The 12870-nt window shown below is 38.6% G+C and overlaps 2 protein-coding genes across 15 annotated transcripts in view; both read right to left on the bottom strand.

Annotated features, from left to right (window-relative positions):
• The window catches only part of Ttll7 (tubulin tyrosine ligase like 7), a 217840-nt gene that overhangs the window by 195412 nt on the left and 9558 nt on the right, over positions 1-12870 (bottom strand). The window lies entirely within an intron of this gene.
• On the bottom strand, positions 1723-1979 carry LOC128105494 (ATP synthase membrane subunit K, mitochondrial-like). Its single transcript, XM_052730707.1, has one exon. The coding sequence runs from the start codon at positions 1946-1948 to the stop codon at positions 1772-1774; it is 177 nt and encodes a 58-aa protein (XP_052586667.1). The 5' UTR covers positions 1949-1979; the 3' UTR covers positions 1723-1771.

Below are 12870 nucleotides of genomic sequence, written 5' to 3'. Positions count from 1 at the left end.
TCCTATGAGTTCTGTAAAAGCTGATTGTGTGATTACACACCTATTAGAAGTTATGGTTCTCATGGGAATACCTGTACAAATTAAGACTGACAATGCTCCAGCATACATCTCAAATAAAATGAGATAGTTTTTTGTGTATTACAATATAAAGCATATTAGAGGTATAACACACAATCCCACAGAACAAGCAGTCATAGAAAGAACAAATTGAACTTTAAAGTATAAGCTGAATAAACAAAAAGAGGTAACAATGACCCCTATAAATAGATTAGATAATACTTTATTAACCTTGAATTTTCTCAGTGCTAATGAGAAAGGAACAAGAGCTGAGGAGAGACACTGGACACAGGGAAAAACTTCATGAGCTAAACTAACCGGTTTACTTCAAAGAAAGCTGTGTTGACTGCATAATGGAAACCAAGACACGTCCTACATTGGGGGAGGAGTTTTGCTTTTGTTTCTGCAGGAGAAGAAAAGCTATGGATACCAATAAAATTAACAAAGATTTGATTTGAACAGGAGAAACCCCCTGATGAGGAGAAGTAATAGCTCATCTACCAATGTGACAACTATACAAATTGTAAGAAAAACTCAACAAACAAGGGTCAGGCAGGGTTCTGTTTTTGTCTTTATAGGATAATAGAAATACCCATCTTCCAGAAATCATAAGGCCTTGAATAACCAGATGTCTACAGCAGAAGGAAAGAGCCTATTGGTACCAATATACACAGAGTAATATCTCACTGCCAAACATCTGTATCTCTTTAACTCTAGGAAAGTTGTGGTCCTGATTCAAGCTGGCTTGGGAATTGGAATTCTGTCTCATATCAGAAGAGCCACCTGCTGTGGAATAGAAGAAAACCACTAATCTAGGGACCATTATCATCAAGATTCTATTTCTTTCCATGCTTGTCCTTGCTTTCAGAGAATCCTTTCTCTATCCAAAGTAAATTCAAACTTTCCATTTTGATATTAAAAATGTTCAAGTTTTTCCACAATAAAATAATAAAAAATAAGCCTTTCCCATAGCAGTCTCTGAATTCTCTAGAAGGAAGATGGGGCTCCCCACAACAATGACTCCACCCAGTCCATAATGATGCCATGGTACCCATGAACATTACTCAATGATCAACTTTGGACTAAAACCTCTCCAGGACAGTTCCAAGATGAGATGGTCCATCATACTACACTTCTAGCCAGAATCTCAGACAACCTTACCCATTACTCTAAGACTGGCTATAGAATCTACAGCTAGCCCTATTGAGACCTAACTATCTAAGCTTTCTTACAGGACCCAACAGAGATACCATCACCCCTTGAACAGCAGGAAGCAATTCTAAGAAAATGATGCCCCTCTCCCAAAGGTTTCATTTTCTCTGGGTTACAAATAATGGTTATAAGATTGGGGGTGGAACAATAAAAATTAGACTCAGTATTCTCCTTAAGATAATAAGAAGGGAAATTGATAGGTATAGGTTATTAAGGTAGATTATTGTATATACTAGTAAACTAATTTAGTAAAATATCAGCCCTAGATAATTGCACTGATATGGATTCTTGTATGTTGATACAAATGTAAACTATTTTATATTCCTATTAAAGATAATTTGTATATTGATACAAATACAAAACTATATTTGTTATATTGTACATATATTTCTTTTTTCCAGGTTCATAATTTATTGTACAAATTGAGTATTACATGATGAGTTGACATCAGCTTCTTCAGGCTTGGGACTTCACAGATGAGGTCAGACATTTCAAAATCCATTTATGTTGCTTCCACAGCTGGGGTTTTTTTAGGCCTTAACTTGAAGTATAAGACCAACAAAGCAATGCCTCCGCTTGTGGCCAGTACACAATTCATTCTACCTGTGAGAGTGTAAGAGCTGAAATACTTTTTAATACCAGTGAACTGGAATTGGCCATCACTTTCTGGACCAGCCATGACTTCTATCTTCACCCAAATCACAAATTCCACAGCTCTGTACATATATTTCTACTCCTATTTGAAATATCTTATATATTGATACAAATGTAAAATTACATTTGTCATACTGTATGTATGTTCTACCTCTATTTAAGACATTTTGTGTATTGTCGCAATTTTGAGGTCATTGTCCTTTTACTGTACATTTGTTTACAGACTGTTTACCTTGTTTACATGAAGCCTTAGTCCTTAGGTTATTTAGGTAGATCTAAGACTTACAGATTTATAGTCATTCATGCTTGTCATTTCTATAGTTATGTTAGTTAGGTTGTCCAGATTTACAGATACATAGGTCAGATGGATAGGTAATCGTCAAACACTTCATAGACCTAGAGAATATGGCATTTAAATAACTTACAATTCTGTTGATGTGAGATGTGATCACTCCTGGCAGCACTGATCTGATCCCAAGAGAATGTTGGGCTTCTACACACTTCATTTGGAAGTTTGTCTTCTTCTTGGTGCATAATGGCCTGCTGGACAAAGAACTGCCCTTGCCTCGACTGCTGACAGTATGAATGCTGTCCTTTCTGGATGAGCGGGACACAAGGAAAAGCAACTACTGAACTCTGTCAAAACATGGTAAGATGGTCTTTCAAAATTCCTGCTTCTGAAAATGGTCTCTCAGATGCTCTAGGCCTGTAGCCAAATTGGATGCCCAATGGTGCTGGAAAACTTTAGGTGATTGTCCAGACTGCCAGCTGTCTCTGTCTACTCTCGCAAGATTCCCAAAAGTTGCTTGTGTGCATTTCCCATCTTCTCAGGTATTATTATATTTCTTCTCAGGTCTTTGATTGGGTTGAAGACTAATAGTTACAGTTACAATCTTCTTGTATCTTAGCTAGAACATATTAAGTACTAGATTCAGATTCTTCAGGCTAGGACAGCTTTTGGAATAATCTCTGTAATATGCCATTTACCTATGTTCTGGACTTCTCTGAATTTTAGTATGTGTCTCTTGTTTGATGTTGTTCTTGTCGGTTGTAGTTCTGTTTTGTTTAGGTCGTTACCCTTTATTTCTCCTTGACAACACTTAATAATCATTCCTATTGTACATAATTTTTCAATAGGTTAGAACTTTCTTATTTAGACAAAAAGGGGAGATGTAGTGGGTATCTGTTCTAGCTATGACCTTGAAGCACCACCCCTAGTGAGGTAACAGGTAACTGTTACACCTGCCTATGACCCTGAAGTACATGCTCCTGGGACATGGATGCTTGGGACCCTTAAGACTCTTAATGACGCACTTACATGGCTCTCTCTTCACCTCCTCGTGGTATTGGATGCTAAGATCTTGGACTAGGCAAATCAGCATGAGACATAGCTCAGCTTTCCCAGACCCTATGATAAATCTCCCATGGTAGTGAGTTAACCCCCAAATAAATTCCTTTGCTCATTAAATAGGCTCTGTGGATTTCTCGCACTACGTTAGCATAAGCCAATTGCATCATTTAAGTAATGTCATTGATATCTTAGCTCCTAAGTGCTCAAGTCAGTACTTTCCACACCACTAAGCAATGTTTTCTTTTTACAACAGTCATATACTAATCCATTATTTGACAGGATGACAAATACAAAGCAAACATATCTTCTTCACATGGTAAGCAGCCTAAGAAAGGAGAACCACATATGTTGGTGGTGTTTATCCAAGATAACTAGACATGTGTCCAATGCCTGCCACACAATATTTTTGCATTGCACTCTAGGCATTACAATCAAGGTTTTACAGACTATATGAATGGAGCTTTAAAGAAACTGGAGTGTCAATCTCAGCCCCAAATGTCCTAATAAAATGGGTCTAAAACTCAGCCTGGGTCAGAGTTTCTTAAAGTTCCTTTTGTGATTCAAACACACAGCCAAGACTGAGAACCACTGTTTAAACAGATGCACTCTGCCAATTCATCCTCATGAGTTGCTTTATTGGTTCCATTGTAATGGGGAAAGCTGAAACTCAGACATTCAGTAACTTGTTGAAATGTTGGACAGCTCCATTAGAGTCTCAAACCCTTTGCACTACGTCAGGTAGTTTCTCAGTGGCAAAGATGCCCTCATCATGGAATTGTTTCCTACCTTCCTGTAGTCCTGCTGAGAAGTACAAATGGTCCCTTTGCACCTTTGCATGTCTCATGTAGATATGATGGGGCCTCTCTCTATATAGTGAGCTCTAGTAAATATTTTTGTCTAATTTTCTTTCATTATTAAATGCAGATCATGATCCTTAAAAGAGCATAGTTAACTTACTCAAACCCAATCAGTGTATGTGTGTGTGTGATTGAAACACTAGAACGGATTTTAAATATCCTAGTACCAGGCAGTACAAGTGACTCCAAAAACAATATAGACAATTGATGTAGCCGTTGGTTGCCTCTCAGGAGTTGTAGACCTCAATTGCTTAAAAAAAAAAAAAAAAACTGACACTTAGGACACAGGACTCAGATGATTCAAGCTGGATCTGACCTGGAAGCCTCTTTCCTGAGGTCTAGTTTCCATGGTTCCAAAAATACTATGGGAGCTGCCCAGGGAGAGAAGCAATTAAACAGTTCTGCACAGCTGCAACAAGTCTGAACCATAGCGATCACCAGCATCCATAAAGGTGCAATAAGCGGCACTCACATCTCGGTGGCAACCAACAGCTGTCCAGCTGGGCTTAAGGCCCACTCAACAGGAGGAAAATCATGCCTGATACTGGAAACCTAGCCAGCTTTCCAGGGCTAGTAAGGTCATGGACTTAGAAAAGAATTTACTGTCGCCATTTTGTTAGACTAACATAATTCCTTACTGAATTCTAAGTCTTGTCCTTACACCCACAGATAGGTGTAGCTGCCACCTCTCATCAAAGAAGCTTCTCTTTACAGAAAATGGAGACCAACATGGAGAACCACAACTGGACATAATGCAGAGATCAACAGATCGTGGAGAACCCAGCACCAACGGGTGCATCTACATCACAGCTCCTGCATCAATGGCTCAGGGAAAATCACAGGAGAGAAACTATTTTAAGAGTTAGAATACCAAGAAGTCTGCTGTGAAACAGTCTCTCTGAGAAATTTCTACATGAACAAGATCAGAACAATGGCAACACCAATGGACATGTCAACATAAACCACCCCAAGACAAAGAACTATGGGCAACTAGCAACTTGCTGGGAAGAGGAGAATTAGTCACTTTGAGGGATGAGCCCCCTTATTAGTTGCTCAGTGCAGAGTGGTCTGTTTTGAAAACATACACACAAACAGCCATTACTAACTCAGCAAGTTATATATGCATATACTTGTTCATAAACATGCATACATACATACATGTGCATATATGCGTATGTGTGTGTAACAACAATAAGGAAAATCAGGATATCAACTTGGTGGGAGGCTGGGGAAGAGTGGAAAGAGGGAAGAGAGGGGGATCTGTGGTTGGTATGTAAAATGAATTAAAAAATTCATAAAAAAAAAGTTCTATAACTGTGGGAGCCCGTTCTCAGGTTCCTCGTGGCTTTACCCAGCAGGTCCGCATAGAGGATGATTAGACCACGGGCCTGAGTGCAGGTGTCTGAGATGGTCTGCACTTGGCTGTGCTGGGGGAGGAGGTCTTTTGCTCCACCCCTTGGCGTCTCTATAAAAACCCTGGGGCAGAGACAGTCGGGGCCCGTTGGAATAGGTTCCAGGCCCTCTCGAGGCTATCCTTTATTTTCTATCTGTTTATCTCCGCGATATTCTCCCCAATAAATCCTTCTATCTAATATTTCCTGCTGCTCGCACTCAAGAAAACTCTGGGGAACTGTGGGGGTGGTTGGGTAAATGCCCCACATATAACAAAAAAAAGGTAGTTGCCTAAAAGTTTTTGTCCTTGTCTGTTTAAGATATGTAGACCAGGCTATCTTTGAACTTATTATGTAGCCAAGGATGTCTCTGAACTACATCCTCCTGCTTCTACCTTGAGAATTTAGCATCATAGGCATGTGCCACAACAGTCTATGAGATGGTGAGACTCAGGGTTGCTTTCATGGTGGGTAGGGATTCTGCCAACTGAGCTGCATCCCAGCAATGCTTAAAATTTATATTAAAAAGTGTAAAGTGTGAAAGAAATGTTCTAGTATATGAAGATTTTTTAAAAAATATAAATCAAGCACCTCTACATTATTTTACCCATCACATTTTGGCGATACAAAATAAATTATTAAGAATAAAGAGTACTATTCATATTTCTGAATGATGACAAATTCCTGCTACCATTACTTCAATAGCTGGATAAGCCACATATTTTCCCAATGGCAAGCTTCTTTGCTAAAGATCACACCAAAGGACAGGAAGACAAACTTCTTTTTAAAAAAATTATGTGTGTGTGTGTTTGTCAGTGAGGGTGTGTGCATGTGGGTGCAGGACCTGTGGAGTTCAGAAAAGGATGGGAGATTGATTCCCTAGAGTTGGATAGAATTATAAGGGGTTGTAAGCTACCCAATGTGGGTGCTGGGAACTTTGTTCACTCAAAAGCTGAGCCATCTCTCTAATCCCAGAAAGACAAACTTTGAAACCACCTTTACCAAATTGGCCACAGTTATTTACATCAGCCTATACTACCAATTTCAATATAAATAGACTTTTCTAATCCATCTTTTCCTACTTGCTTTTAATTCAGAAGACATTTGTTGAGCAGTTAACAGAATATACTAAGTTACAGCTTCTCTCTATCATATAAATTATAAGAGGAAAATTACTGAAACACAATTACATGGAAGCCACTGATCCTCTCTTGATCTTGACTTTTTAGCTCCATCAAAAAAAAAAATCTTACATTTATTCATCTCTATTCATTTGTCATGTTTTCTCATTTATCAAAGTTACTGAAATGCTGGGATTTTTGATAATTCAAAATGAAGTTTGCTTTTACAATACATATTATAGATGCAAATATATGCTAATGTATGTGCCTTTAATACCTTACATTCCTGATCAACAGAAACTGCTTTACAGCAGTGATCTGAATATTAATAGCGTTAATAAATATCATTGACTGCATGCATATTCTCATCTAGAGAATATACAAACTTCAAAAACCAGCATTAAAATTTTTTATTATTATGCAAAAGAGGAATTTTAAATTATGAGGATGAAGATGAGATTAAAGTTGGAAATAACCCAGAGAACATAGACATTGCTCTGCAATAATCTATTTTAGGAATCCAAAGCACTCTGCCAGGATTTCTTGGGGGACGGGGTTATTCTACAGGATAAACTGCAGAATTCTAGTAACAACTTTACGACACAGTCTTCAAATGTGGGGTAAAATTGCCACTGTTTAATTTCCAGTTTTGGCCCAAATCAAAAGACTTTCTGAGCTTCTTTGTGCAGCTTCACTTTATGACAAGGGTTTGGCTACTAGTGTCAGAGGCCCCCGTGACAGAAACAATGGCGGACAGCGCTGCTGATTCATCTCAGGAGAAAGAGCCTTCAGCATCCTCAGTTCTGACACTGTCCAAAGAAGGTAAAAACCTGGTCAAAAACCAACCACTTCTTGGCACACAGACAGCAGGCTGGGAAAGGGAGAAATTCTCAGCTTGATACTATTGGAATTTCAGTTCAGATTTGGTTCTTTGGGGCCAGAAAAGGATGTGAAAGTGAAAGACTGTGGCTGGAAAACAAACAAACAAACAAGCAAACAACTAAAACCACAAAGCCAGGAGAGATTATCTAAATTTTTTTTTAATTTTTCTGAGCACAGCAATGTTTTCCCTATGCATTCACCAGAGCCTTCTGACAGTTCCCCCTGTGTATGTAAATTATACTCTAAGTACCACCTCCTACAACAGCCTCCAAACTGGTGATTTTTATTCACCCCTCCTTTTAGTGCACGAGGTCAGAGGTCATCTATAACATCTACTTCACCTACCAAGGACATAGCCAATCACCACAGAATAGTCATGTTTTATCTGTATGGAATCTCAGGCAGCTGCTGAATAGACCACCACATCAGAAAAGGAGATCCACATAAGTTACTAATAAGCCCAAGAGATCTTATGACTCCATGAAGCCCTTCTTTATTGTCTCCTCACAGACCAACAAGAAACTGCAGATAGAGGGCAAAGTCTCCTGAAAGGGTCCCTCCTTAGAACACAATCCAAAATGCAAATGAAATGGGTAATCATTTCATACAAATAATCATTTCATACAAAAGGAAGGATTATCCTTCTCAACTACCCTCTATAATGGCACAGTGGAGATTCTGAATATAATAGAGAAGGTACTTTGTCAAAACAGTCACCTTCACATCCACATCACACCATCCCAGTAAGAATGACTAAGGTAGAAGACTAAGGATAACAAGGAGTGGAAAGCATGTGAAATATATGGGAATTCTTGACACTGCTGGTGGGAACGGGGATTAGTAGAACTATTGCAAAAAAGAAAAAAAAAGTATGGAAGTTCACCAAAGTTAGAATTATCAGATGCTCAAGCCATCCATCCTACTACCAGGTACACTGCAAAGGAAATTAAATACATATGCCAAAAGGACATCTTTGCTCTCAATTCACTGCAGCAGTATTCATAATAGTTAACTCATGGAAACAGTATCCATCAACGGATGCCAAGATGAAAATGCAGTACATATATGCAATGTGCTATTATTTAATAATAAGGCATAAGAAAATCCTGTCATCAGTGAAAACATGGATCGAAATAAGTCAGAAACAAAAGATGAGTAGTGCATGAAACCCACCATTCATATATGGAATATAACAAAATTGATCTCATACAAATTGTGGGTAGAATAGTGCTCCCCAGAGCCTGGGAAGTTTTGGAAGGAGGGAAGGAAGAGAAAAGAACATTCAGGGAGTACTAGAATAGCTTTTACTTAAAATTCAAAAGCTCCAATCAAGCAATGATCAATATGAGGATTTCTCACATGAAATACTTTTGGCTGTTATCAAACTGGCTGTTTACACTTTGAGAACAGTCATGGGAGATAGGATATGTACTTGACTCTGATTCACAAGTTTAGCACATCAAAAATTACTAGTGACTCAGATCATATGACAATAACCTTTCAACATGATTAGTTTGGACAAGGGGGATCTAGTCTATCCTTTGGGAGTTCTTGCATAGACTAGAAGGTGACGAAACTCCAGTGCCAGTGTTGGTCAACAAATAAGCAGGTAAGAAATTTAATATATATAGATTGTAGACATAGTTTGGAATACTACTCAACTTTTAAAGAGGACAAAATTGTGTTACCTGTGACAAGATGGGTGAGTCTGAAGGGTTATATGCTAATGAAATACCAGTCACAGAAAAACAAATACTGAAAAAGCTGAGAGCTCATAAAGCTGCTCTCAGAGAGCAGAGCTGAGCAATATACAAGCCAATAAGATCTGATTGGCTTTAGAATAGTCTACTCAAACCAAGAGTATATATACTATTTCAAGAACCCATCAAGTGTTTATCATGTATAATATTTCCATTTATAATACACAGGAAGACTTACAAACCAAGGCAAATTTTAGGCAAATTTAAAATAATTTAAACCACAGAGTATATTCCCTGACTGAGTAGAAGTAAGGTAGGAACCTTTGTACTTCTGTGAGAATAACCTTTCAACAGGGTTAGTTTGGACAAGGAGGATCTGGTCTACCCTTTGGAATAATAGCAACAATAGCAAAATCTCCAAACTCTGAGAAATCAAGCAGTGTCTTCTCTCAGTCAGGCATCACAGCCTATGCCTATAGTTCTAGCCACTCAGGAGACTAAACTGGGATGGTAAATAACCTGAGCCTGTGAATTCAAGATCAACCTGGGCCAAATAATGAGACTCAATAAAAATTAATTTAAGACATATAAAAAGTAGTTAGAAAGATGGATCACAGGTTAGAAGCACTTGCATCTCTTCCAAAAGATCGCAGTTCAGTCCCAACACTGTGTCTAGAGTCTAACAATTGCTGTAATTCCAGCTCTAAAAGTTCCCTCTTCTGGCCCCCATTGGTAGTGCACACATATCACACACACACACACACACACACACACACACACACACACACACACACACATTAAAAATGAAATCAAATCCTGAAAAACACACAGGAAAAAAGAAGTTCCTCAATAGCCCATGAGTCAAAGTAGAAGTCCCAAAAAAAATACTTTTTTAAACATTGATAGAGAACAGAATGAAACATAACATCATACCCTGTAAGATAAAGGCACAACAGAGTGAAAAGGAATTACGTTGAATATAAACGCTGACATTAGACTGTAGAAGCAATCACAAATCCATACTTTCAGTTTCTAGTTAAGAACTTGGAAAAAGTAGAGAAAAAAAAGCCAAAACAAGCTGAGGGAGACAACGGCCTAAAAATGAAAAGTGGGTGCTGTGGGATGTTCTGTATGGCAAATGTGTTACTCTGATTGGTCAATAAATAAATCACTGATTGGCCAGTGGCCAGGCAGGAAGTATAGGCGGGACAAGGAGGAGAATAAAGCTGGGAAGTAGAAGGCTGAGTCAGAGACACTGCCAGCCGCCAGGATGACAAACAGCATGTGAAGATGCCGGTAAGCCACGAGCCATGTGGCAAGGTATAAATTTATAGAAATGGATTAATTTAAGCTGTAAGAACAGTTAGCAAGAAGCCTGCCACGGCCATACAGTTTGTAACCAATATAAGTCTCTGTGTTTACTTGGTCGGGTCTGAGTGGCTGTGGGACTGGCAGGTGAGAGAGATTTGTCCTGACTGTGGGCCAGGCAGGAAAACTCTAGCTACAAGTGGGTAATAAGGAAAATACAAGAACAAATGTATTCATAAATCTAATAACCTAGAGAATTTTCCTTAAAATCACAAACTACCAAATCTCATCCCAAGAGAAAAGGAGATAAAAGATGAACAATTTTTCAACTATTAAAGAATTTTTTTAATTTTAAAATCCCTGAAAAAGAAATTTCCAGTCCCAGATGTTTCATCAGAATGTCTCCAAACAGCCAAAAACTTAATGCCACTCTCAGACAACCTTCTTCAGAATATAAAAGAGGAAATGGTTCCCAACTCATGCTCTAGTACATGGAGCCAAAATCAGACAAAGAAAACAATTATAAAAGAAGTCACAGACTATTGTCCTTTACAAATTTAGATGCAAATGTGCTTAACCAAATTTAGCAAATGTGGTATATACATATGTATGAATGAAAATAATGTGTACACATACACTTGTGACTAATCAACATTTATTCCATCTCTATAAAGCTGATTCACTATTCAAAAATCAATGCAATGTGGCATATCAACAGCATGGGGAAGAAAAATTACACACTCCTATGAACTAGTAATTGATTTTTGGTTTGTTTGTTGTGTTTTAAGACAGGATCCCATGTAGCCCAGATTAGCTTCAAAGTCACTACATAACCTTGAGCTCATAACCCTGCCTCTATTTCCCAAGTACTGGGATCACAGACATGTGTTACCATTTATGGCTGTAACCTCCGTTCATGGTAAAAAAAAAAAAAAGCCTCATTGTACTAGTAATAGAGAAAAATGTCCTAGACTTCCATAAACAGCATGTGCAGAAGACCCAAGACCCCCCAAGAAGTGGATAACAAAATCTATCAGTGTTCAAATTACTTACATAAAACAGCACAATATTCCCATTTAATGGACACTTACCTTCCCACACATTCTTTCAGCTCTCTCCAAATTACTAACAATACAACACAAATGCTATGTAAATAGTTACTCTATTTTTCTGGGAATTATAATGAAAAGGAAATATATACACATATACAGTACAGAAGCAAATTTTTAAACATTTTCAATTTATGGAAGGATTCACAGATACAGAGGGATGACAACACTACACACACACACACACACACACACACACACACACACACACACACTACAACTAGCATTGTACTCAATAGTGACTAAATAATGTGTCCTTAAGATTGGGAACAAGGCAAAGATATTGACTCACTACTTTTATTTAACACAATACTAGAAGTTCCAGTCATTGTGTTAAGGCAAGAGCAACAAGGATGTGTATGTTGGGAAGAAAGAAAACTGTCTCTTCTCCAGCCAGCATCATCATGTTTAGTATTAAAATAAATATCAATTTGGTCCCTCTGCCTGGAAATCTGGGAACCCTGCAGAAGAAGAGGAATAGACTGTAGGAGTCAGGGGGGATGGAGGACACCAGAAGAACACGACCCACTGAATCAACTAAGCAGGGCTCATGCCGGCTCACAGAGACGAAAGAGGTAAGCATGGGGCCTGCAAGGGTCTGCACCAGGTTCTCTGGGTATATGCTATGGCTGTTAGTTAGCTTGGTGTCCTTATGAGACTCTGGACAGTGGGAGGAGGTGTATCTCTGACTCGTTTGCCTGCTCTTGCTCTTGAGGCTCCTTCTCTCCTATTGTGTTGCCTTGTCCAGGCACAATATGAGGGCCTTTGCCCTGTCTTATTGTCTTCTTTTGTCCTGTTGGCTGGTACCTCTTGGTAACCTGTTCTTTTCTGATGAGGAAGCAGAGGGAGAGTGGATTTGGGGTAGAAGCGAGGTAGAGGGGAGCTAGGCAGAGTGGAAGGAGGGGAAACTGTGGTGAGGATGTACTGTATGAGAGAAGAATCTATTTTCAACAAAACAAACAAAGAAGTAACTATCAGAGGATCTGCAGATTCTATCACCAAGGAGCAAACTCAATAAGGCTGCTGTGTAACCAAACTGAGACCCAAGACCAGTTGTGTTTTTGCTCACTGGCAACAAAGAAATGGAAACAGAAAGCTGAAACTCAGTGTCATTTATATTTGTTCCAGATAAATGTAAGTACTTAAGACACGTGCAATATCTGTATCATAAAACTTATGTTGATGGAAGACATCAAGACCTAAAAGCCCAGGAAAACGTGTCATGTTC

Source organism: Peromyscus californicus, unplaced genomic scaffold, assembly GCF_007827085.1.
Source record: "Peromyscus californicus insignis strain IS unplaced genomic scaffold, ASM782708v3 Scaffold_9__1_contigs__length_137607984, whole genome shotgun sequence".
Classification (NCBI taxonomy): Eukaryota; Metazoa; Chordata; class Mammalia; order Rodentia; family Cricetidae; genus Peromyscus; species Peromyscus californicus.
Note: the sequence above shows the minus strand (reverse complement) of the source record. Positions and strands in the feature narration are given on the sequence as shown.

Bases quoted from the DNA above. Each gene is read 5' to 3' on its own strand.
- LOC128105494 (XM_052730707.1), bottom strand. From the start codon at position 1,948: ATGGCTGGTCCAGAAAGTGATGGCCAATTCCAGTTCACTGGTATTAAA.